This window comes from Rhamphochromis sp. 'chilingali' (genome assembly GCF_963969265.1).
Source record: "Rhamphochromis sp. 'chilingali' genome assembly, chromosome: 4".
NCBI lineage: Eukaryota > Metazoa > Chordata > Actinopteri > Cichliformes > Cichlidae > Rhamphochromis > Rhamphochromis sp. 'chilingali'.
This window is the reverse complement of record NC_137948.1, coordinates 34,093,613-34,114,944: the sequence shown is the minus strand read 5'-3', so window position 1 is coordinate 34,114,944 and position 21,332 is coordinate 34,093,613. Positions and strand designations below refer to the sequence as shown.

The 21,332-nt window shown below is 40.4% G+C and overlaps 2 protein-coding genes across 3 annotated transcripts in view; one reads left to right on the top strand and one right to left on the bottom strand.

Annotated features, from left to right (window-relative positions):
- Window positions 1-363: 363 nt before the first annotated feature.
- Window positions 364-12,969, bottom strand: ift27 (intraflagellar transport 27 homolog (Chlamydomonas)). Its single transcript, XM_080879865.1, has 7 exons — window positions 12,802-12,969; window positions 12,278-12,357; window positions 3,988-4,047; window positions 3,427-3,486; window positions 3,088-3,205; window positions 1,641-1,750; window positions 364-1,497 (listed from the first exon to the last, which is right to left on the bottom strand). The coding sequence occupies exons 1-7, from the start codon at window positions 12,833-12,835 to the stop codon at window positions 1,393-1,395; spliced, it is 567 nt and encodes a 188-aa protein (XP_080735991.1). The 5' UTR covers window positions 12,836-12,969; the 3' UTR covers window positions 364-1,392.
- Window positions 12,970-13,086: 117 nt separating this feature from the next.
- syngr1b (synaptogyrin 1b) overlaps window positions 13,087-21,332 on the top strand; it is a 30,172-nt gene continuing 21,926 nt past the window's right edge. Inside the window, exon 1 of one of the 2 annotated variants that reach the window (XM_080880637.1) lies at window positions 13,087-14,080. In XM_080880637.1, the coding sequence (XP_080736763.1) occupies window positions 13,979-14,080 (102 nt within the window). In that variant the 5' untranslated portion in view covers window positions 13,087-13,978. The remainder of the gene's footprint in view (window positions 14,081-21,332) is intronic. The other variant, XM_080880638.1, reaches the window with a different exon arrangement.

The following is a 21,332-nucleotide window of genomic DNA, read 5'->3' as shown; positions in this document are numbered from 1 at the left end:
TCAAAAAGGCTCCACCAAGCCCAAGCCTTCCAGGTTTATGAGTTCACACTTCCAAAGATCCATCACACGCAAGTACTTACATTACAGGTTCCACATTGAAGAGCCAACTGCAGTTGCCAGTGCCACAATACATTTACGGAGATGCAAGCGCACATTGTTGGGCACAAAGAGAAAGAACACATGCAGACACCCTCACAAACACACATACCAATTACCTACACAAAACAACAAGGAGAGAAAGAATGAGAAGGATAGAGAGCCTAATTGCTATAATTATAATCACCCACTCAATGAGTACAAAAGCTGCAATAACAATTATAAGTTGTTTAATGCAGATTCTGGTAAGAACTTCACTACAAACCATTTTGCAGGGGATAAAGTTTCCAGATTAGTTCCTTTAGGTGTTATCCAGTTACTGCACATGTTTGGGGAATAAACACAGCTGCGATTTTCTAAAGACCACACAAAAAACAAATTCTGCGACTGAGTTTGGACTCCAAAACACGACAGAGTCGTCATGAGAAAATGCTGCAGTTATTATATGTGGTGCATAATGAGATAAAAACTATTGTGTCTGCCTCAAACCAGTCTGCCCTCATTTGAATGGTAGCAGCTGGTCTGAGAGGCAGAGAAAGAACAAGGACATGGCTTTGACCTGGTTTGAATGGGAGAGCGCTAATTAGAACGGTGATTACTGGTTGTTAGCGCCGCACAGGGGACATGACTGAAATGATGTGCGAGGGCTGCAGCCAGGGAGTTAACACAGCAAGGGAGAAAGCAGTAGATGAACAGCGGGAGAAAGAAACTGAACAGAAAAGAGAAGAAACAGAAAATAGCATTCAGTGAATGCAAAACCCCCCCAAAAAACAGCCAAGTGAGGCAAAGCTGACGCCAGGAAATAAAAAAAGAAAAGATAAGGAGGGCGAGTGGAAGAGGCAGAAAATAAGAAGAGGAGATCAAACATTTGCGTTGCCTAAAATCAGGAACAACCACTGCGACAGAAGAGGAGTTGTAAGAAGAAAAAAGGAGGTACAGACACCCCCACCCCCACAATGAGCTGAAGTGCTATTGTGGTTTTGGTAATCACCCAACCATCGATGTGAAAGAAAACCTCCACTATCTGAGCACAGAGGAAACACACGGATAAGAGAGAACACGGCTAATCACTTATTATCAGAGAAAAACAACTTTATTTGTGGTCATAGTAAAATATCTGTCTGAACAAGCTATCCCTTTGCATGTGTGGTAGAAAACAGTGTTTTGCTGTGTATTATCTGAATTTGTAAGTTTCAAAGGCCCTCAGTCGATGAAATTCTCTCAGAAGAGATACTTTGTATCCTCCTAATGGTGAAAAATCAAGGTGTGTGGTAAGTGGGGTAGGGTGGCGGTGGTCTAGGCTGGATTAAGGTTTTGGATGGTCTCACGGTGCTCTTGGTACAGAGAATGGAAGGCCCGAGCTAAACAGAGGAGAGGAGCATCACAGTTCTCCATCTCTTTCTGTAAAAGACAAACATGAACAGACAGTAGTCACTGTATTATAAAAAGATATAAAGAATGGGATATTTTCCTGCATAGTTCATCCTTCAGATGTGGGAACTGTTAAAGTCTGCCGTGAACGCTGTGTCGATGTGCTCACTCACAGCTGAGGTCTCGTGGTACTCCAGTCCCTGACTCTGGGCCCATTCCTTGGCCACAGATGCCTGTACCTCTCTTCTAGCAGACAGATCTGACTTGTTGCCCACCAGGACACCTGGAACACATGCAAACAGAAAGATGCACTTAGAGATGCACATACAGTAAACACAGATTCAAGACTTATTCCAGAAGTGTTGTTGTTTGTTCAGTTAATGCTTGGAAACTTGTTTTTAAAGATTTGTAGTTAAACGTGTCTTTTTTTTGGTGGGTTGCAAAGTGGCAACAAAGGGGTGCAGCAACAGGAATGCTAAAGCTGCACAAATAGCTCACCTTACATGACACTAACAGGGTAGATGGGTATCATCTGCGCTATCGTCTAATCTGGGCTGACATTGGGTCCACATACTCAGGAAATTCAAAAAGTTCCAAAAATTCAAAAATTCTTCTTTTATGGCATCAGACTAAGTGATGCATTTGAGATGTTTGTAAAGATTGTGGGTCTTTATTTAACTATTAACAAGTTAAAGTAACGGAACAATTTATCTGATTCTTACCAATTCGTTAATTATTGAAATAAATTCACATCAATGGCAACTGCTGACATATTACACTGTCATTATTCCTTATTTATTCAAACAAAATCCAGAAACAATATCTGAAAAGCTAAGTACACCAATAGTAAAAAGAGCAATAAGTTATTCAACAAATTCAGAGTTCCATTTTTCTCCAAACACTGTGCACTATGAGCAAACACATCCCCTTTGGTTTCATCTGTCTAAAAGATTTTGTTACATAAGTCTTGTGGTTTGTGAGTTAATGTTTTGAAACTTTTTTTTCACAGATTTGTACTCAAATGTATTTTTTTTCAGGGAGATGGTGGGTTGCAAAGTGGGTTACATGTGTAAGTTGGCTCAGCTGATACCCTTCTACACATACAACTGGCTATCTTATGTAACACATGCTGTTTATGCAGCTTTAGCCTTCCTGTTGCTGCACATCTGTAAGCCACCTCAATTTGACATACTCATTTTATCTTTAACAATTGTGGGGCGATCGTGGCTCAAGAGTTGGGAGTTCGCCTTGTAATCGGAAGGTTGCCGGTTCGAGCCCCGGCTCGGACAGTCTCGGTCGTTGTGTCCTCGGGCAAGACACTTCACCCGTTGCCTACTGGTGGTGGTCAGAGGGCCCGGTGGCGCCAGTGTCTGGCAGCCTCGCCTCTGTCAGTGCGCCCCAGGGTGGCTGTGGCTACAATGTAGCTGCCATCACCAGTGTGTGAATGTGTGGATGACTGGATATGTAAAGCGCTATATAAATACAGGCCATTTACCATTTAACCATATTAAAATTACCGCAGCTGGTAATATCAGTCTTCTTCTGACCACAGTGGTCTTGATTAATTTCCCTCCCTTTTATTTTCCGTTTCCCAGTATTTCATGTTCTGTGAGGTGTTACCTGGAACATGGAGACCCTGGCAATGAGCACGGACTCGTTCCAGCCAGCGGCTGCAGTTAGCAAAAGACTGCTCACTAGTCAGGTCGAAAACCAGGCACAGCAGCGAAGGTTCCCCCCACTACAGAAAGGAACGAGTGGTGATGAGGTGGGAAATGTTGGTTTTTATATACAAGGAATGAGGGAAGTGGGACAGACATATGATTGGTCCCACATCAGCTTACTTTTCTCTACTCGTGTAGCAAATCAAATAATACTTTACTATGACAGGAGGTGAAGCTCTAGATGATGAATTTATCTAGTATCATGCAGATTAAAAAAAATCCAGGGAACGAGTCTCACCATCTTCTCACAGGAATCCACTAATGTCTCCTTCCCTGCAGAGTCTATGATGTAGAGCTCCTGGTGGGGAAAAGCAGAGAAAGGGGGAGACGGACGAGTGTTATTCACGGGAAGTTAATCAAATTACTTCACATTATCTTTTATAAGGACATTAATCTTAGACCTACAATACTGCCAAATAGCATACTGAATTCAGATGAAGAAATAACAATATTATATGTCTGGGAAAGCTTCTTCCACACTGAGTGATGGATTCCAACTGTCAGCATTTTAAAAACAGACTGGCGGCTGCCAGTGCTTCCCCTCAGCCTCCTAGTCGACACAACTATCAATTTCAAAATCCTACATGGCCTTGTTCTCTAGTTACTGCATTCACAAACTTAAGTGTCCATGCAGCCCACTTGGCGGGGTGATGACAATACTCCATCAGCCTTTTACAACCATGGCTGAGAGATGAACTTTAAGCTGTGGTTGGGTGGCTAATATCTGTTGCTTCATTCAACAAAATGTAGCCTCCACCTAGAGTCCTGCAATGGATTCTAGGCACATGGTTGGACTCACCACGCTGTCATTGGTCGCTGGGATGTTGATACACTTCATCAGCAGCTCCACGCCTGTTGTCTGCCAAACAAACAAGGCTACAAATGTTAAATTAGTTATGTGACGTAAAGCTAAAATAAACCTCTTCATGATGGATCTGGCATGCCTTTGTCATAAACAATCACTCTTTCTGTCACATTATGGGCGTGCCTGTCAAAATGCATTTACAATCTGCAACAGCTGAAGAGAAGAGAAGAGAAGAGAAGAGAAGAGAAGAGAAGAGAAGAGAAGAGAAGAGAAGAGAAGAGAAGAGAAGAGAAGAGAAGTTTGTTGTCGGGGAGTTACCACTGTCTAGTCTGATGTATGGCAAATGTCAATACATGTTGACTGTTGTTCTGATTTGGCGCTATATTTAATTGAATTTAAAGTATTTTAAGCCTTTAAATCACCTAATGTTATGGTAGCATTTGTTTGTAGCCATACTGAACTGATGTACATATGTGTCATGTTCAGTTTCCTTTTTTCTTATCTGACTATTTAGCTTCTGATGGTCCACTATGTTCTAAGTTCTTGCTCCCTACTTTGTGCTGTTATTTAGAGGTAAGCAAGTATTTTACAAAGGACTTTTAGAACAATTTCACTAAAAACAGCTGCAACAGCAACCGAAACTGACATGACAGTAAACCAAAGCAAAAACAACTTGGCCATTAACTCAAAACGGGAGTCAACAGAGGCCATTAAAAAAAAAAAAGAATAGGTATAACTGTAAATTTTTCTTTTTTAGAGTTATATCTACTGTGAAAGAGAAAAAAACTGACTGTTTATGTGAAAGAAACACAGAAACAGTCAGTGTGAGTTTTTCTCTTTTGTCAAAACAAATAGCTGGTATAGCTGTTTACTAAAATGAATGTTGAATGTTCGTCACACAAAAGCAGCTGCAAAAATATTTCGAAACAATAAGAATGACACAAAAAGAGCTGTAGTGGCTGCAAACCTTCGTCCTCCTTTGCAAGGTGGAGGCAGCTGTTTTTTGAATCTGCCCCAAACTACAGGAAACATCAGCTATTTGAACTTTGGTCAAACTGTCTTAATGTTAAACAAACTGCTGAAGGTAGTTGGGATCTTTTAGTACAGAGCAAACAGAGGTAGCTGTTAAAGGAGATAAAGTGCAGGCAGTAGAGAGGAAGGACGATATCACGAAGTCACCTTCTTTACAGGCTACGAGATCTAAAGAAATCCTAAATGGACCAGATAGTTGCAGGCTGCCTTTCCCCCTCCAACTATTCACTGGTATGAGATCAGTGATGACCTTGAAGAAGTGAGTTGAGGTTTCTTCACATCAGCATCTAACTCTAAATTGATCTGATCTCCTGAGCTCACACTTAACGAAGCATGTCAAATGCAAGAGACTAAAATCCTGCAAACACACACGCACACACAAACGCACCGTGGACACTCACTGCCTCTGTGAAATACACACACACACACACACACCTCCGACCAACATTTACTCAATTCATACACACGCAGAATTCATAACAAGCATCCAGCAGTACACACACAGACCATGCTGCAGTCCCACTTCAGAGCAGTCTAATGAGCTGGTGTGATGCATAGGAAGCTTCTTGCTGGAATGTCAATGAGAGCCTATTAGTAGCAAATAAGCTTGGAATATTGCTAACAGGCTGTCTGACATTTTCAAAGGAGGACGTGAGCGGAATGGCTGACAGCCTCGGCTACCCTTCAAAATCAAAAGTTGAAGAACATGAGGGATGACTTGGGCGTCTGCAGAAGGATTAACCCCTCACAGCACCGGTTAAGCCCCATATAGAAACACATATTGTGTCCTGTTTCCATCAGCATTTAAATCTTAAATTGAAAGCTGTGGGACACAGTTACTGGTATTAGATTAGAAAGGTCACCTATGGAGTACCCCAGGGATCAGTGATTTACAATCATGATATCAGTTAACATTTTTAAAAATGACACTAATTTATATTGCTCTAGGTTTTGCAGCAAACCTAGCTATTGGAAGAATCTGGAATAAAATAAGTAGAAGTAAAAGACCTTGTAAATACTTTGTTGTCCATTTATAGTTTTTAAAATATCCTATCCCTGTAAAAACACGCTAATCAGCTCCAGGAATGTGCACCCCAGCAAATTCACTCCATTCATCCAAAGGTCAGATCGTGCAGACCTCAAAGAAACCGCGAAAAAACCCAAGAGTTACATCTTAGATTATACCGGCCTCAGCTAGCATGCTAAAGGCTAAAGTTCATGACAGAATAAAAACTGAACAAGTACGGCTTGTTTGCAAGGACTGCCAGGAGAAACCCTCTTTTCTCTAAAAACAACATGGCAATACAGCTTAGGTTTGCAAAGTTGCATCTCCACGAACCACAAGTTGTCTTGAACAATATCCTTTGGACAGTAGAGACCAAAGTGGAGATGACTGGCCATAATGTACAAACATCGAACAAAAATGAAACACAACTCATACCCTCTGTCAAGCATGGCAGTAGAGGAGTGATGATTTGGACTTGTTTTGCATCTGGGCACCTGGCAAAGTATTGAGATGTATTCAGATCAGGACAAATCTAGGAAATCTAGAGCAGAACGACAGAAAAAATAAAGAATCAAGGGGTTGCACAATGGCCCAGTCCAAGCCCAGATCTCAACCCATTTGAAATACTGTGGTCAAAGTAAGAAAACAAGTGGTCACAAATCTCAATAAACTAAAGCAAACTCGTAAAGGAAAAATTATTTTGAAGCATACGTAAGTTCAATAAGGGAGATCTGTAGTCACACATCTGTATGCTTGTCAGGTATTGGCGGCTAATCTAAGCTTTACATCACCTCCACTTTCCCACACTGTCAAGCTGATTGTGACATCACTGGTCTAGTCCAATCATCTTTCTGCCGGCCTTCTTTAGGCCAATCAGCCTTCACTCCACATACTTTAAATCTCACTGCGTATCTGTCATTCTCCTTTGCAGACGCCTTCATCTACTCCACCTCCTCCTCATCACCGCCTCTCCTTAGTCACTCAGGCCCTATTCAAGCCTCCATCTTCATCTCCACCACCAGAGTCTAGACTCCAGGGGATCTTGTCCTAATCCCTATCACCACTGGGATGTTCTTCTGCTGTGATGGGTCATCGGAGTGTAGCCGCCAAATGCCTCAAATTGAATTCTTTACATCGACAAATCATGTTCAGTTCCTTCTAATGATCTCTCCTTATTGAACTACAATGATGCAGGAAACTGATAAAGTCATACAGAGAATGATTACTTCAAGTTAGTGCTGCTAGAAGTGGTTCAACAAGCTACTGAATCAATGGGCGTACTTAATTTTTTACAGGAGTGCAAAGAGTCCTGTTAAACAACCCAACTCAAAACACTGTTCAAAGTAACGAGAAGCAAAGAAAGGTCTATGGAGTCAGAATGAGAGGGAACATTAACGTGTTCAACAGTCCTGAGTAAGGGTTCTTCCTCTTGGGCGAAGCTCGGTAGATGTAAATATTCATACTTCTTGTGCAAATGTTGGAATTGAAGCCAAATTTGTACATTTCACTGTTACTACCCTCTTGAAAATACAAAGTAACTTCTGGATGAATAATTCGTGGTTTAAGAGCTTCAATTTTTTTTTCAAAAGTCAAGTTCCTTTTACATGAAGCACTTTACACCAAGTGAGTTAAGAAGTTAAAAATATTTCAACTAATATCAGGCAAGCGGTTGGCTACAAATAGGTGTTTTAACAGTTGCATGGCAACAGCAAAGACTGTGACCAGCAATTCCCCATGAGCATTTCTTTCAGAGTATTCAGCTAATAAAGTGGTGTCAACTGGACACAGAGCCTTGATTTACTGGCACAAATGCAGACCTGAATTTCTCTCCACTTACTTTCAAAGTTGAATCACTGCTTCTCTTCTTATTTTCCTGTTTGCTATGTATTTGAAGATTTTCACACAGCTCCACCTGTATCATTTCTTTAGATCTACTCATATTAGCTGCATTAGTTAAGAAGATGTCTAATAGTTTGACCTGGCATTCAGCAATCGTGCATGCTAGGCCATTACAAACTGTAAAGGCCTCCCAATTGCAGCCTCTTTCTACTTTGTCAATGACCCGCTAGTTCACGGTGAAGAGACACACACAGCATCGCAAACAAGTGCCTACTGTATTAAGCCTATGCAGTATGAAGAAACTCATCCCTGTTGTTGTTTTGTGTGTATGCTGGTGTGTGTGTGTTTGCTAGTTAAGTACCTGTTCTGGTGGCTTTCCAGAATCCTGCTGTATTAATTATCGACGTTCCTGTCACCTCAGAAGCCCCAAAACTGCTGACACAGCAGGATCTGAGCAACCACACAGGCGCATGCATGCACGCACACTTGGCCTTTGTCCAGTAATTCATACACCAACCTGTTCTGTACCATAACCATTGCACGACTTTATGGTAAACTCACTAAATGTGAGTGGCTGTGTGTTGAGAAACCTGCATGAATATATATCCATACTCACGAGTTAATGCATGTACCGCACCTACACTTTCTTACTTTTGCAGTGCCCTAGCCCTTTAGAAAACTGAGGGAATCGCTGAACAGCCATGCCGCCATATATCACAGAGTCAGGTTAATGACATGGTTCCTTTTCTCGTGTAGATTAGCATAAATAATGCAGATTAGTCCTTCTCTGCGTCAGCATTAATTGCTACATTATGCTGTTGTGCACTTCAGTGAGTCCTGTAGTAAAGACCTCTGCAGGTCCTTGAAAAGCCTGCAAGAAGTTCCACTAAAGAAACTACATGCAATATAAACATAGTCCTCTATGACTAATATTAGACATGTTGATTTGCTATTGATGTATAATTACATCTTACTGTTTCATTAATTTGAAAATTCTACAGTTCTTGACTGATTGAGCAAATCTGAAGTAAACGACTACATGTGATTAACTGTGCACGGTTACTCACTGCTTAACTGCTATGCCTAACTCCCTGATAACGACTGTGTGATGACTATTCTTCCCGCCCCATGAAGGACACCTGGATTGGCTGGAGGACTGTTTACTTAGCCTGATAGGCCGAAGGACACTGTCTCAGCTAAACTATGGACACGCACACACACACACTTACACTGATAAGCACTCACTCATCCCCCTCCCTTTCCAACGCCTTCGATGCTTGTGCCCTACCGGGGATGATAGCAGTCAACTGGACCAGCACAGATGCTGCAGGACCGGATGCGCTGTCTACGCCGGCTCTCTCTTACCCGTTACCCGCCCCTGTTGCTTGTCTCGTGTTTCTATGGTGTATTGATAGTCATGTGCTTTTGTGCTGAGGTGTTTTTTCTTTTATCAAACTGTTCTCCCACTAGGAGCTCAGTCTGAGTGGAGTTTTTTTTTCTCCTCCTCTTACCTCATGTAGTGTATTTTCGTTGTTTTTTTCCTATCAGCCTACCTTCTGACATGTCTCCCCAATGTGATGTTTGTGTAAAGTTGGTCAGAAGGTTCCTTTGTGAGTGCGCATGCGCCATTAGTGTGCTGCCTGCTGTAACCCCTAATTTCCCTCGGGATGAATAAAGTATTCTGATTCTGATTCTGATTCTATATCTATAAATACATGTAGAGTTCTAAGACCTTAATGGGTCTCAGGAAGGTTAATACTAGTTATCAGAACAAGTGTGCCTACTAAAGAAGCACATTTTGCCAATTACATGCTGATTAGCTGCTGCAGTGTCAGGCAGGACTGAACGCCTGGATTTCTGAGCACTTCACAGCACACAGATAACGCTATTCCCTACAAACTACTATCTATTCTGTGCTGGCAGTGAGCCAGCATTGCACTTCATGAGCTGCTCCTTCAAACCCAATTCACCTCACTTACCCAGCCTGAATACAAAAACATAAGCCTGTGGCTAGTCACGGAGTACACCCCGATCTGTAAATCCCTGAACAACTTGTTTTACAGCTCCATTCCTCTGCTGATTGTGTGAATGGAGTACAACACATCCCTACTTACTGTTATAAGACATGTTATGCTGCCTACCCCACATACACTGCAGTATCTCTGGCATTGGGCTCGCTTTCTCTGTGTTATGTGACAGTGCTACACCAGGGGGCAGTTTCTCAGATGTGGACTGCTGCAGATGTCACAGACAAGTAGTCATTCTATTATACTTTGTTCAAGCCTGCTTGAAGTCCACGTGAAGGACATATCCATAGCTGGTACATTGGTGCAAAAACTGAAAGGCGTGCTGACATGCGCTCCGAGCCTCACATTCATCCTTACACAACAAAAGTAGTGAATCGGACCAAGTGTATACTTAAATACACAAAGTATAGCAGCTCCTCTATATGAACCAGGGATGCCAAACTCATTTTACATGGCCACATTCAACTAATTATGATCTTCAGTGAGCCAAACCAGAAAAAATCCTTTCTGTCTGTGTAAAGAATTCTAACTACACATTTAAGCCCGGAGAAATCTTAATATTAAAAAAAGAAGAGCAATTTCAACATTATGTCTCAGTTTTTCTATGAGATAAAGACCAAAAAAACCAAAAACAAAGTCAACAGTCAATAGTGAAAAACTGAAACTTTTCTGTAAATTAACCATTTATCTATTATGTCTGTGAAGGTTCTCAGTCATCCAGGTCATCGTAGTCAAAGGAGCTTGCAAAGAAAAGCGTCTGGACTTCTTTAAGTTGCTTGAAGACGTTTCACCTCTCATCCGAGAAGCTTCTTCAGTTCTAAGGTCAAATGGTGGAGAGTCCCAGATATAAACCTAGTGGGAGTAACCCCCCACAGAGGGACAAAGGACCCCCTGATGATCCTCTAATCGCCTGAGCCAAGGTGGGAAACTGGGCGTGGGTCCCAATCAGCCAGAGTTTCGGGTGTGTTCATTGTGAAACCTGGCCCCACCTTATCATGCGAATTCCTGAGGTCAGATGGCCCAGGATGTGAGTGGGCGTTAACGCCCACTCACATCTGGGACTCTCCACCATTTGACCTTAGAACTGAAGAAGCTTCTCGGATGAGAGGTGAAACGTCTTCAAGCAACTTAAAGTCCAGACGCTTTTCTTTGCAAGCTCCTTTGACATTTATCTATTACTTATTCACTTATAGTAATTAATTGGTTATAAGTAAGTAATTAAATGGTATAGGTGTAGTATGAATGGCCACGGGGGAGGTCTTTACCAGCAGGAAAAGCTGTAAAACGTATTAAATTTATTCCTTATTTTAAATTTTTCAAAGCCCTCTAGTGGGCCAGTTTGGAATCTTTTCCAAGCTGATTTTGGCCCCTGAAGTCTTATGTTGACACCCCTAATATAAACTATCTAAAGATAAACCAAACTTCATATACACATGTCTATACACGTGTAAAGCGCCAAGTGTTGATTGCCACTGGTCCAGACCGGTATCACTGATTGCTACCATGGTAACAACAATAAAGCTCGCCATTTGCCAGGTGACAAAAATGATGTCAAACCGACATCACATCCACTTGCCTACAATACCACCTGAGTGTTGCTCCGGCCGGCCAAGTACCTTTTGATTTTTGGAACCTGAGGCACTGCAGGCAATCCAACCAATGCAGGTTGAAGATATGAGTGCCGTTTTTTTCTGCCATTTTAATGATATATCAGTACATGAGCTCGGAGATCCGCAGATTATGCAGAGAAATAAAAAAAAAAAATGAGGAAAAAAAGAATATGCTTTTATAACTTCTATGCTTCTGGTTTTGACTTCTCCTGTACCAGTGACAATATGGAAATTTTGTCTGAGTGGCAACATCTATCGTTCAGGAGAATACGGATACCCCCACTGTATAAACTGAATGAAATGACCAATGAGCCAAACAAAAGACTGTCCTAACCCTTACAGATTAGTCTAAAGCAATGATGTCAAACTCATTTTATACCGTTGGCCACACACACCACACGTTGATCTTACGCCTAACGAGCAAAACTTTCTGTCATTGTAAAGATGTTTAACTACAAATGATCACATAGAGAGCTGTGGTAGCTCACCAAACTGTCCTGTATTTACAAAACACATTTTTTGTTAATTCACAGTAAATGTTGATTTTGTTACATATTTCTATAGATGGTGTGGAAAAAAACAGGCACTTTTCTATCATTCAGTTGTTTATCTCCTAGTCAATTCCTTTTGTTTTGCATTAATAGGAAAAGCTGTAAAACTTATGAAAGGATGGCCTTATGTTGGACACATCTGATCTAAAGTATGAAGACTCACTTCACTTGTGGGATCAAACCATGAGCCTTTCAGTGACTGTGTGTTAATGCTCTCACCATGCTGTAATTCTTCTGGAAGAGAGTGCCATCGCTGTAGAACATATGAGAAAGAGCACTTTTGCCCACTGCAGCATCTCCTACAGACACACACACACGGAAGAATACAAATATAATGTCCTGTGGTTGTGTTTACGGTGTCGTTTTTGTGAATTAATAATTAATAGTTTAATTTGTGTGTAAGGAGTTGGTTCTCGACAGAATTCATAATTAACCCCCCTCATTATCAGGGAGTTTTAGAGTTTAGTGTCTGGTTCACCATCATTTCTTTAAGTTGAAACATCATCACTCGGCAGTGATTGGTTTGTGTAAGCTAAATGACTGTAGCTACATGATAAAATAGACCCAACAAACGTCATCTTTCACATTTAGAATAGTATCAGGCTTGTATTTTTCGTCAGTCCTATAACAAGTAGGTTGAATCTGAAACATAAGAAGGACACAGCCTGTGGCTGGGGATGTTTCTGTAGTAAAAGGCTAGCTTTAGCCCCCGTTGCTTACATATCAGGTGGTGAAAACCTTACCGACCAGCAGACATCTCGCCCTTAACTTGACCATTACATGGGATGACTTCCGGTCTCTGTCAGGTAAAACTCTCTTGAAGCTAATCGAGCTATGTTTCTCTGTTTATCGGTCCATATGCGTTGGATTATCCTCCCTGCAGCCTCGGGAACATGGACACAAAGCGTCTCTTAGCAACCAGCCACGGGGATGTTTCATTGGTCCAGCCGGCGTGGACGTAACGCGTAATCGCGTTTTCATTGGCTTTCTGTGAGGACGTAAAGGAAGCAAAAGGCTACTTTTGCAGAGTGTGTAAGACAGAACTTACTGAAACAGTGTACAAACGTAAATACCAGTGTGCACAACCATTTATAACACCAATAAGCCGACTTGACAAAAGATTGATGGAGCTTGTTGAAGAACAGAGCAATATCACGTATAAAGCCTGAAGGAGAAAACAAGCGTGAGGTCCTTGCACATTCAGGCAATATACGGTAAGACCGCTAGAGGGCGGAATTTATTGCACCTACCAACGGCACCATCAATCATGGAGTTCAACGTTGTTGGGTGGTGGTACTGTTATACTGTCGTTTATTCGTGTAGAAGCATTCTAGTGTTTTAATAAGTGCTGTCGCACAAAATAACCCTTTACCAATATTTATTTTCAGCTCACAGACTTTATCATATAACGTTGATTAAGTTAATATCATGTTCTGGTTTAATGGTTTAATCACTGTTTTTCCGCCCACCGTCGATAAACGAAGAGCGCGTGACTCTCTGTAGTGGTCCTGAGTACGTCGCTGTTTTTCTTTCTTTCTTTTTTTTTACTCGGGTGTTTTGACGAGGAGCGCTCCGTCCGAGGCGTGACAACGGAGGCGCGTTCACGGGGTCGCCACCGGCTTCTGCGCTGAACTAAAGGGAGAAAGCATCACTATCTAGCACCATCACAAAGCTTTCTTTACCCACACATAACGGAGAAATATTAGAGGTACATTTAAAACCAACAGCACGAGAGAACAGGTCGCCAAAGGAGACCGGGGGTGGGGGGAGACGCGCATCCCAGCCGTGCAGATTCAGCGGTAGTACAGTAGTGGTGATAGGGAGCAGTTTCGGGGATTTTCCGTTTCGGTTACCCGGTGCTCCACACACCCTGTGCCTTTGAGCCAGCAGCGGGGAGGGAGAGAGAGGAGGAGGAGGACCATGGAGGGGATGCAGGCATACGGAGCCGGGAAAGCCGGAGGAGCCTTCGACCCCGTCACCTTCCTCCAGCAGCCTCAGACCATTCTCCGCATAGTGTCTTGGGTGAGTTGGAGACGTAAAAACGAAAAATAACTTTGTTCTTGGATACACAGTTAGCTACAGAGGCCACCACTTTTTAAATCGTTCATATATGTTGTCAAATATGGGTTTGAATTAGCCGACTGAGGGCCCACACAGGCTTCATTTCAGAGAGGAGCTCCTGTAGATACTGAAGGAAGCTGTAACATGCTTTGTGGTGTTTTGTTCTTTTAACTTTTGTTTTCACTTGTGTGTTTGGTGCTATTACCTGATCTCACTAATAATATTCTCCTCACGCAGTGGGTTGATGGGTTGATTGAACAGAGTCCCGATCGCTGTGTACAAAATCCACCTTCTACAGATGATACATTAGTGACCAGAGGATGTTTTCTCATGAGCACAGTGAGAACACAGTCACACAGTTGTTGGATTTCATAGAAAATAATTTCATAATAACTGTCCACCCTCCGGGCTCTGAGGAGGAGGAGGAGCACTAATGAAAGTAGCAACAGTAGGAGAACACTTTTGACAAGCATAGTAAACAGATGGCAACAGAAGTGCTCCCCAAAGTGTAGGCTCCACGCTGAGTTTTAAGGAAAATACATCCGAAATGTATGAAACCGGAGGTTTATTTATTCATATAATTAATCATTAAGGAAAATGTGCTCGGTATAAACTGAATGTATAACAATCAAGTTCATTTTATTTGACCAGACCATTGTTTTACATTGTACTTATGTAATTACATGGAAAATGTACATGTATTTAAGTGAGTTAAAGTCAGGATTTTGGGCAGCTTTTCTTCTTTTTAGTGCACTGCCAGGTGGTATTTTATAGGATTTTTGTTTTGGGTGTCTAGTTTTTGCAGCTGTACCTTTTGTGTCGTTTATATTTTGAGAGGAGGAAAATGCAATTCTATGTGTTTTCATTAGAAAGCATCAAGAACGTTCTCTTAAATTGTTGTAATTTAAGAAAGACAGGAAGTAAATATACTGCATCCATTCATAAACCGCATCAAGTGATGAATATCCAACGGAGATTTATACATTACATTGTTACAGTTTATTTTTTTAGATGAACATTTGGTGATGTGCAGCAATTAGGAAGGCATTATTGCACTTTTTAAAACATTTTTTTCAACAAAAGGCAGCAGTGCAAAGGTTAGGCCCAGCAGTCCCAATAGTGTAGCTGTTGTAAGCTTTCAAAGAAGATTGCTGTATATCAGAGATGTTTCAAACTTTGGACAATGGGTATATTGTTCAGAACAACTCATATTTTTGTTATTTTTAACATATTTGGACAATAAGTTAACAGATAGTACTCCTCGACTCAGCAAGACGTTGTTGTTTTAGATTTTGAACTATACGATTGATTTTTGACAACAGTGCAATCTATTACAAAGAGCATATTATTATTTGTTTTAATAATAACTTTTTGATGTCTCCTTGTTTTATGCAAAAACAGGAAAGGATGTGGAAAGGTGTACTTCAATATTTTTTAATAAGAAAAATGAGTTGTAGTTTTTTTTAATCTAGCACTCATTCAAATTATCTTACACATGACTAAAGGCACTTCCTGACCACAGTTGTTGGGATTACCTGAAGGTAACAACCTACTGGGAGAACATCTTACCTTTAGTTATTATTTCTCTTAGTTTACATCAGTAAGAATGTTTATGTGATGTATTAGCCAGCTAGAAGTTGTGTGCTCGCAACAGGTTGGCTACAGCCACAACAAAAGGTTGTAGGAAGACATGATTGGAGTTTTGGGATTTTGTCCGTTAATGAAAGTAACTGAATGGGTGGTGGTGGTGCTAAAATACTAGTTTATGTCTGTTAAGATGTGTTATATTTGGCATCATTTTTTTGTAGACGCAACTAAAGAAATGGGAACAAATTTTGTGTTTCTGCCAAAAAATACAATTTAAAATTGTTTTTTCCCCTCAGTTATGTGTAGACACTGTGCTGATTCACAGGTCAGTGATAATTGGCTTAACAAACACAAGAAACATTCCTCTGAAAATAAGTGAAAAAGCAGCCACTGTGCAATGAAAGACTCAGAAAGTCTGGAGCACCATTGTTCAAGAGCGTTTTAAAATATCACAAGAAAGTGTAGCTGCTTGGAAACAAAATAAGAAGAAATGAGAGGTGCTTCAAGACTTTTGCACAGTAACATAAAATTACAAGGGACTATTTTCTCTAATGTGCCACTAAGCCTTGGCGCTCCGCAGCTCGGGATAGCCTTTAAAAGCCTGACTAACAGATTTTTTGTTCCTGTATTACCTGCATCTCTATATTTTCACTGTACTGATTTTGTCTCTGTTGAGGCACCAGTTGGTTAAGAGAAAACACTTGCAAAGATTTTATAGTGTTAAAAAGTTAAAATTTCATTGTGTTTCCTTTGTAGCGTAAAGTCTGAACTTTAGCGTCAGTCAGGTTCTCAAATTTTAGTTTCATCTTAAGAGCCACAGGTTGCTTTCAGAGCTAAAATGTAAGCAGTTATATAATGTCAGTGACCAGTGTTGCGTCAATACATTATGCTTATAACTATATAAACCTAAGGTAAGGTTTGTATTGTATTGTACAGTCCTGACACTAAAGTGGGAGCTAAGGTTTTCCTCTTTAAAAAATTATAAATGAAAAAGTTTCTGTTGCCTGAAAGTGCCATAAACTTTCTTTGTATAATTAGAAATACAAAGAAAATGCATAGTTTGTGGTGACATAAACCGAGTTTATTAACCCGTTAGCCTTAAATAACAAGGCCAGTGGCTAGTGATGTGATATGTCTGTAAATCATGAATTTAATCATTGTAAAGCTTAGTTGTGAGGTCAGATTTTTGGCTGTATACAAGGTATACTAATATGATGACGTACTTTGTGTATCATTTATATTAGTAAACCTGGCAGTTACATTTCTTTCACTGAATTTTTCTAAACATATGACACATGTTGTGCTGTAAATTCATCTGTATGCAGGAATATTTTTTTAGTCACGTAGGGAAAGCATATTTTAATATGGCACAATCTGATCACTGCTATTTCACCTTTTTTGAGAGTTTTAAGGTTTTATGTTGAAAGTATATGGCACAACTCAGTAGATATTTGTAGTTATAAAATCTGTATTTATTATCTAGGGTTGCAGTTTTTTCCTTTTTTATTTTCTATCTTCATTTCTTAATCTTTATATTATTATTACTATTTCAATTAACTAAATTACTGCGCTACAAAGGGGGTTAAATCGTATATTTAAACAATACATTTTACTGTTATGTGACTGTTTATTAATGTTCAAGTTACATAGTTGGGGTTAAATGGTTGAAGTTGTTTCTTCAAGCATTCAGTACTCAAAATCTTAAAAGTAGAAACCAAAACAGCACATGTTTAAATGTCTTAATGAAGAGTTTTATGGTCCTCAAAAATGTTTTCAAGATCATTTTTAGGTGACAGATCGCTTCAGCAGTGATTTTCTTACACATTTATAATTTTCTATTGATTTGACACTACCGCGACATCTTAAGTGACACTAAGACAACACTCTACAGGTATGGAGTGTCTTTATGACTCTTCACCACATCCCCTGTCCAGAGGTGTCATCAGAGCAGCAGCATGTCGCCATAGTAACAGGCATAGCCTAGCTTGTGATGTATCGTATCATATTGAGCCTGCAGCAGTCTGTGGGGGAGGAGACTATAACATTCACCACTTTAAAGGAGACTTCCTTAGTTCATATACTAGATGTCCCAATAGTGTAGCTGTTGTGGCTCTTATTGTGAAAAGGCAGTTGGCTTCAAGTCACACTTTCAATGGAAGTTAAAAACTGACACATGCAAACAAATAAAGGTTCAGCTTTTTCCAAGACTTCAGTGGGTCATATGCTTCCATATTTGTAAAACACACACAAACTGATGGATAATATGAAGCACGTAAGACGTAACAAACATGTAACAAACATGCATTTTTTTTTCACAAATATCTACTTTCTACTCCTGAGATTGTCAAAACAGCCTCGTTTCTTTAGGTTTGACTCATTTAAGAGAAGATATTGTTTCACATCACTGCATGCCAAACATCCAGTGATGTGACAATCCTGTTAGTATATCCATTACTGTGGATTATTGCATAGAAAGATATTAAATAACCAAAAATACATAATTTATGCATCTTATGTCTAACAGTGCACACACATTCCAATAACCCCAAAGTGCCAGGTCCTTCACAAAAGAATAGCTGGTAGTAATGTCCTTCAAAGAGCTACTTTTTACTTTCTTGCTTTGAGTACATTTCAGAACTATACTTTTTTATTTTACTTGAGTAAAGAAGTTGAATTGGTACTTCATCTTCTACCAGAGTATTTTTGATACTAGTATCTATATTACTTAAATAAAGGATGTCTGTGCTTTTGTCACCTCTGACCCTATCCTTGTGCTACATATCATGTTCTTGTTAAACTTGTTCTCCTACGTTCTGGCAATCAGGAGACAAAGAACATCAATGAATTTAATGGACGTGTCAAAACTTTTTCTTCCAGAAAAGTGCTTTTTGCTTGCATCCGAAAGATAGAAGTTAACATCTTCAACCTCAGAGGATTTAACAATATTTTGTTAGCAATTCATTGACAGTGTAGCAGGCCATGCTCAGCAATAATAAAACTTTGTCCCTTCCAATGTGAACATCGCTTAAAGGTCAAGCACTTCTTAGCACTTTCCTGCAAGTCCATTATAGTGATGAACAGTATTTAAGATCCCATTCTGTAAAATTTAATGTCTGTTTGTAATGTAGAGGTAAGAGCAAACCTGTTTATCTGGACGTAGTGTTTTCAGTGGGAGAACGGTTTTTCCACTCATCCAAGAGAATTTTTCAGTCGCAGGTTTCCCCAACCTTATAAACGGTACATTTGCATAATGACTGAAACTAGCACTACTAACGAACTATGGGCTGTAGGTCAGTTTCATGATCATTAATATGCAAATCTTCATGAAGACTGATCAACAACCACTGATCAATGGCCATGAGTGCCACTCACAGAGAGTTGGGGAATGGCTGCAGTCACAGCATTGTAAGATGGCGAAAGATGTACCCTTAGGCCCCCTCCTCAATTCAGAGATGGTCTTGAGTGGCTACTGGCCTGTAGGTGTAAGTAGACTGCGGGGTCCTGGCCTGACGAGTTAGCTCTTATGTGTTGTGCCATCCGCTTCGCCAGAGGTTGTTTGTTTTTTCTGATGTATAAATCCTGGCAATCGTCCTGGCGATTAACAGCGTACACTATGTTACTCTGTTTGTGTCGAGGGACCCGATCCCTGGGGTGGACCAATTTTTGGCGCAGCGTGTTTTGGTGTTTGAAAGCCACACAGGCAGATTGTTTATAAAAAATGCGTCTCAGTTCTTCTGATACTCCTGACATGGAAGAGATCATCACTAAGGGTTTTCAGCTTTTTCTTGTCTGGATCACCCGGAGCTTTCTTTAGGTGCCTTCCCAGCTGGGATAACCACACTTACTCAGGGCCGCTGTATCTGTGGCGATGGTGTTCGCTCTGTGTTGTAGCATACTGATGACACCCAGTTTGTGCTTCAGTGGATGATAAGAGTCAAACCTTAAATTCTGATCCGTGAACATTTGTTTATGGTACACATTAACTTTTAAATGTCCTCCGTTACTGATGGAAATCTCACAGTCTAACAAGTCTAGCCTGTCATATCCTTCCAGGCAAACTTGATGTCTACTGAGTTACTGTAATCAGTCAATTATGGTACATCCTGACATTTTTACCCAGGTGTCATCTACATACCTGAACCACTGAATTGGTGGTGTTTGTTAGGCTCAAATGTACTAATTCATCCAGGTAAGGAAGTCATTATGCAAATGTACCATTTATGCCGTTGGGGAAACCTGCATTCAGCTGAGACTTAAGAAGTCACTTGGATGAGTGACGAAACGTTTGTTCCAATGAAAAGTCTTCTTAGTCTTCTGGTTTACTTTGGTGAGGGGAAAAACAAAGACACAGATCTATCATTTCATGAAAGGGATTGCTCTGATTTATTCAGATACTGAGACTCTCAAAACATCAACGATATCTACACTTTGGAGCATAATTTTTTCTTTTTAGTCAGCAACTGAGTAGTGACAACAGGAACACCCTGGATCCAGCATTACCTCGTCTTTCTGGAAGGTTTTCCTCTGTTCCTCTGTTTCTTATTTCTTTCTTATTACTTTGAGGAGTCCTCAGCTGCAGATTTAAGTTCCATTACAACCAACCGTTAAACTGAATTTACCTGTTATTATCCTGGTAATGGTCTGTCATTACGTTTTACAGCTGAAAATCATTGTTGAAACAAACTAGGATAGGTAAATTATTGTGCGATTAGGTCGCCTGGGATGGAGATCTCCAATACAGTCACTAAAGTGACTTTTGCATGAAACACAAACATTAAAAACGATGAAGTTAGCATCACCCACAGAGCAAGGGTAGACACTTTACGTGATTGGATTTCTCCTTTAAACATTTGTTGATGGGCGACGTCACAGAAGAGCGTATGAGAGAGAGGAGACCAGAATGAATGAGTAAGAAAGAGAAAAGTTTATGAATGTTGGTCGAGGATTCTCTGCCCTCTCTTTTCCATCCATCTCCCACTTGTTCTGACTCATGAGGGCTGAATGTGGAGGTGATAATGACGTGTGTGTCCGCCTCAGAGAATCAGCGCCGGATTTTAGTTACGAGAGTATTGGATGGTGAAAAGAAGAACAGCGAACACAGTGACAGGTGCAGGGAGAGTAACGTGGACGTGATAATTTTCTAATTGAGGAAATGAAAATATTTGGATTTAAGTAAGCTGAACAGGGTCAACCTGACTCACAAAGTAAACATGACATTGTTTGCCTGTGGTTCTACTTTGATCTGTGCATAAAAGAGAATTACTTTCAAAACTTGGATCGATCCCTTGAGTGAAGTTCCTTGAATTCTGCTGCTGTTCAAGGATTCGGGTTATCGCAGGGGTAACATAAAGCATCACATCACTATACACCTAAATATGCTGTTTAGTTCTGTGTTGTGCTCGACTGTGCTAAAGAAGCATTTTTATTTTCAGAAGTCAACATGCCCAAAGTAGAACTTCTGTCTGCCCTGTGGATGAAAACACTGATTAAAGTTCACAATTTAACTCTCAAAAAAGACAAAAATACAGTAACATAGAGACATATATACGTATAGGCATGATTATTTTAAATATAAACATGTCTTTAAAAGTCAAACTATTAGACACAGCTGGCTTGAAAACTGCTA

Coding starts and splice junctions, on each gene's coding strand:
- ift27 (XM_080879865.1), bottom strand. CDS start 12,835: ATGGTCAAGTTAAGGGCGAGATGTCTGCTGGTCG. Junction 12,358..12,801: donor GGCGAGATGTCTGCTGGTCG/GTAAGGTTTTCA, acceptor GTGTGTCTGTAG/GAGATGCTGCAGTGGGCAAA. Junction 4,048..12,277: donor TCCAGAAGAATTACAGCATG/GTGAGAGCATTA, acceptor TTTGTTTGGCAG/ACAACAGGCGTGGAGCTGCT.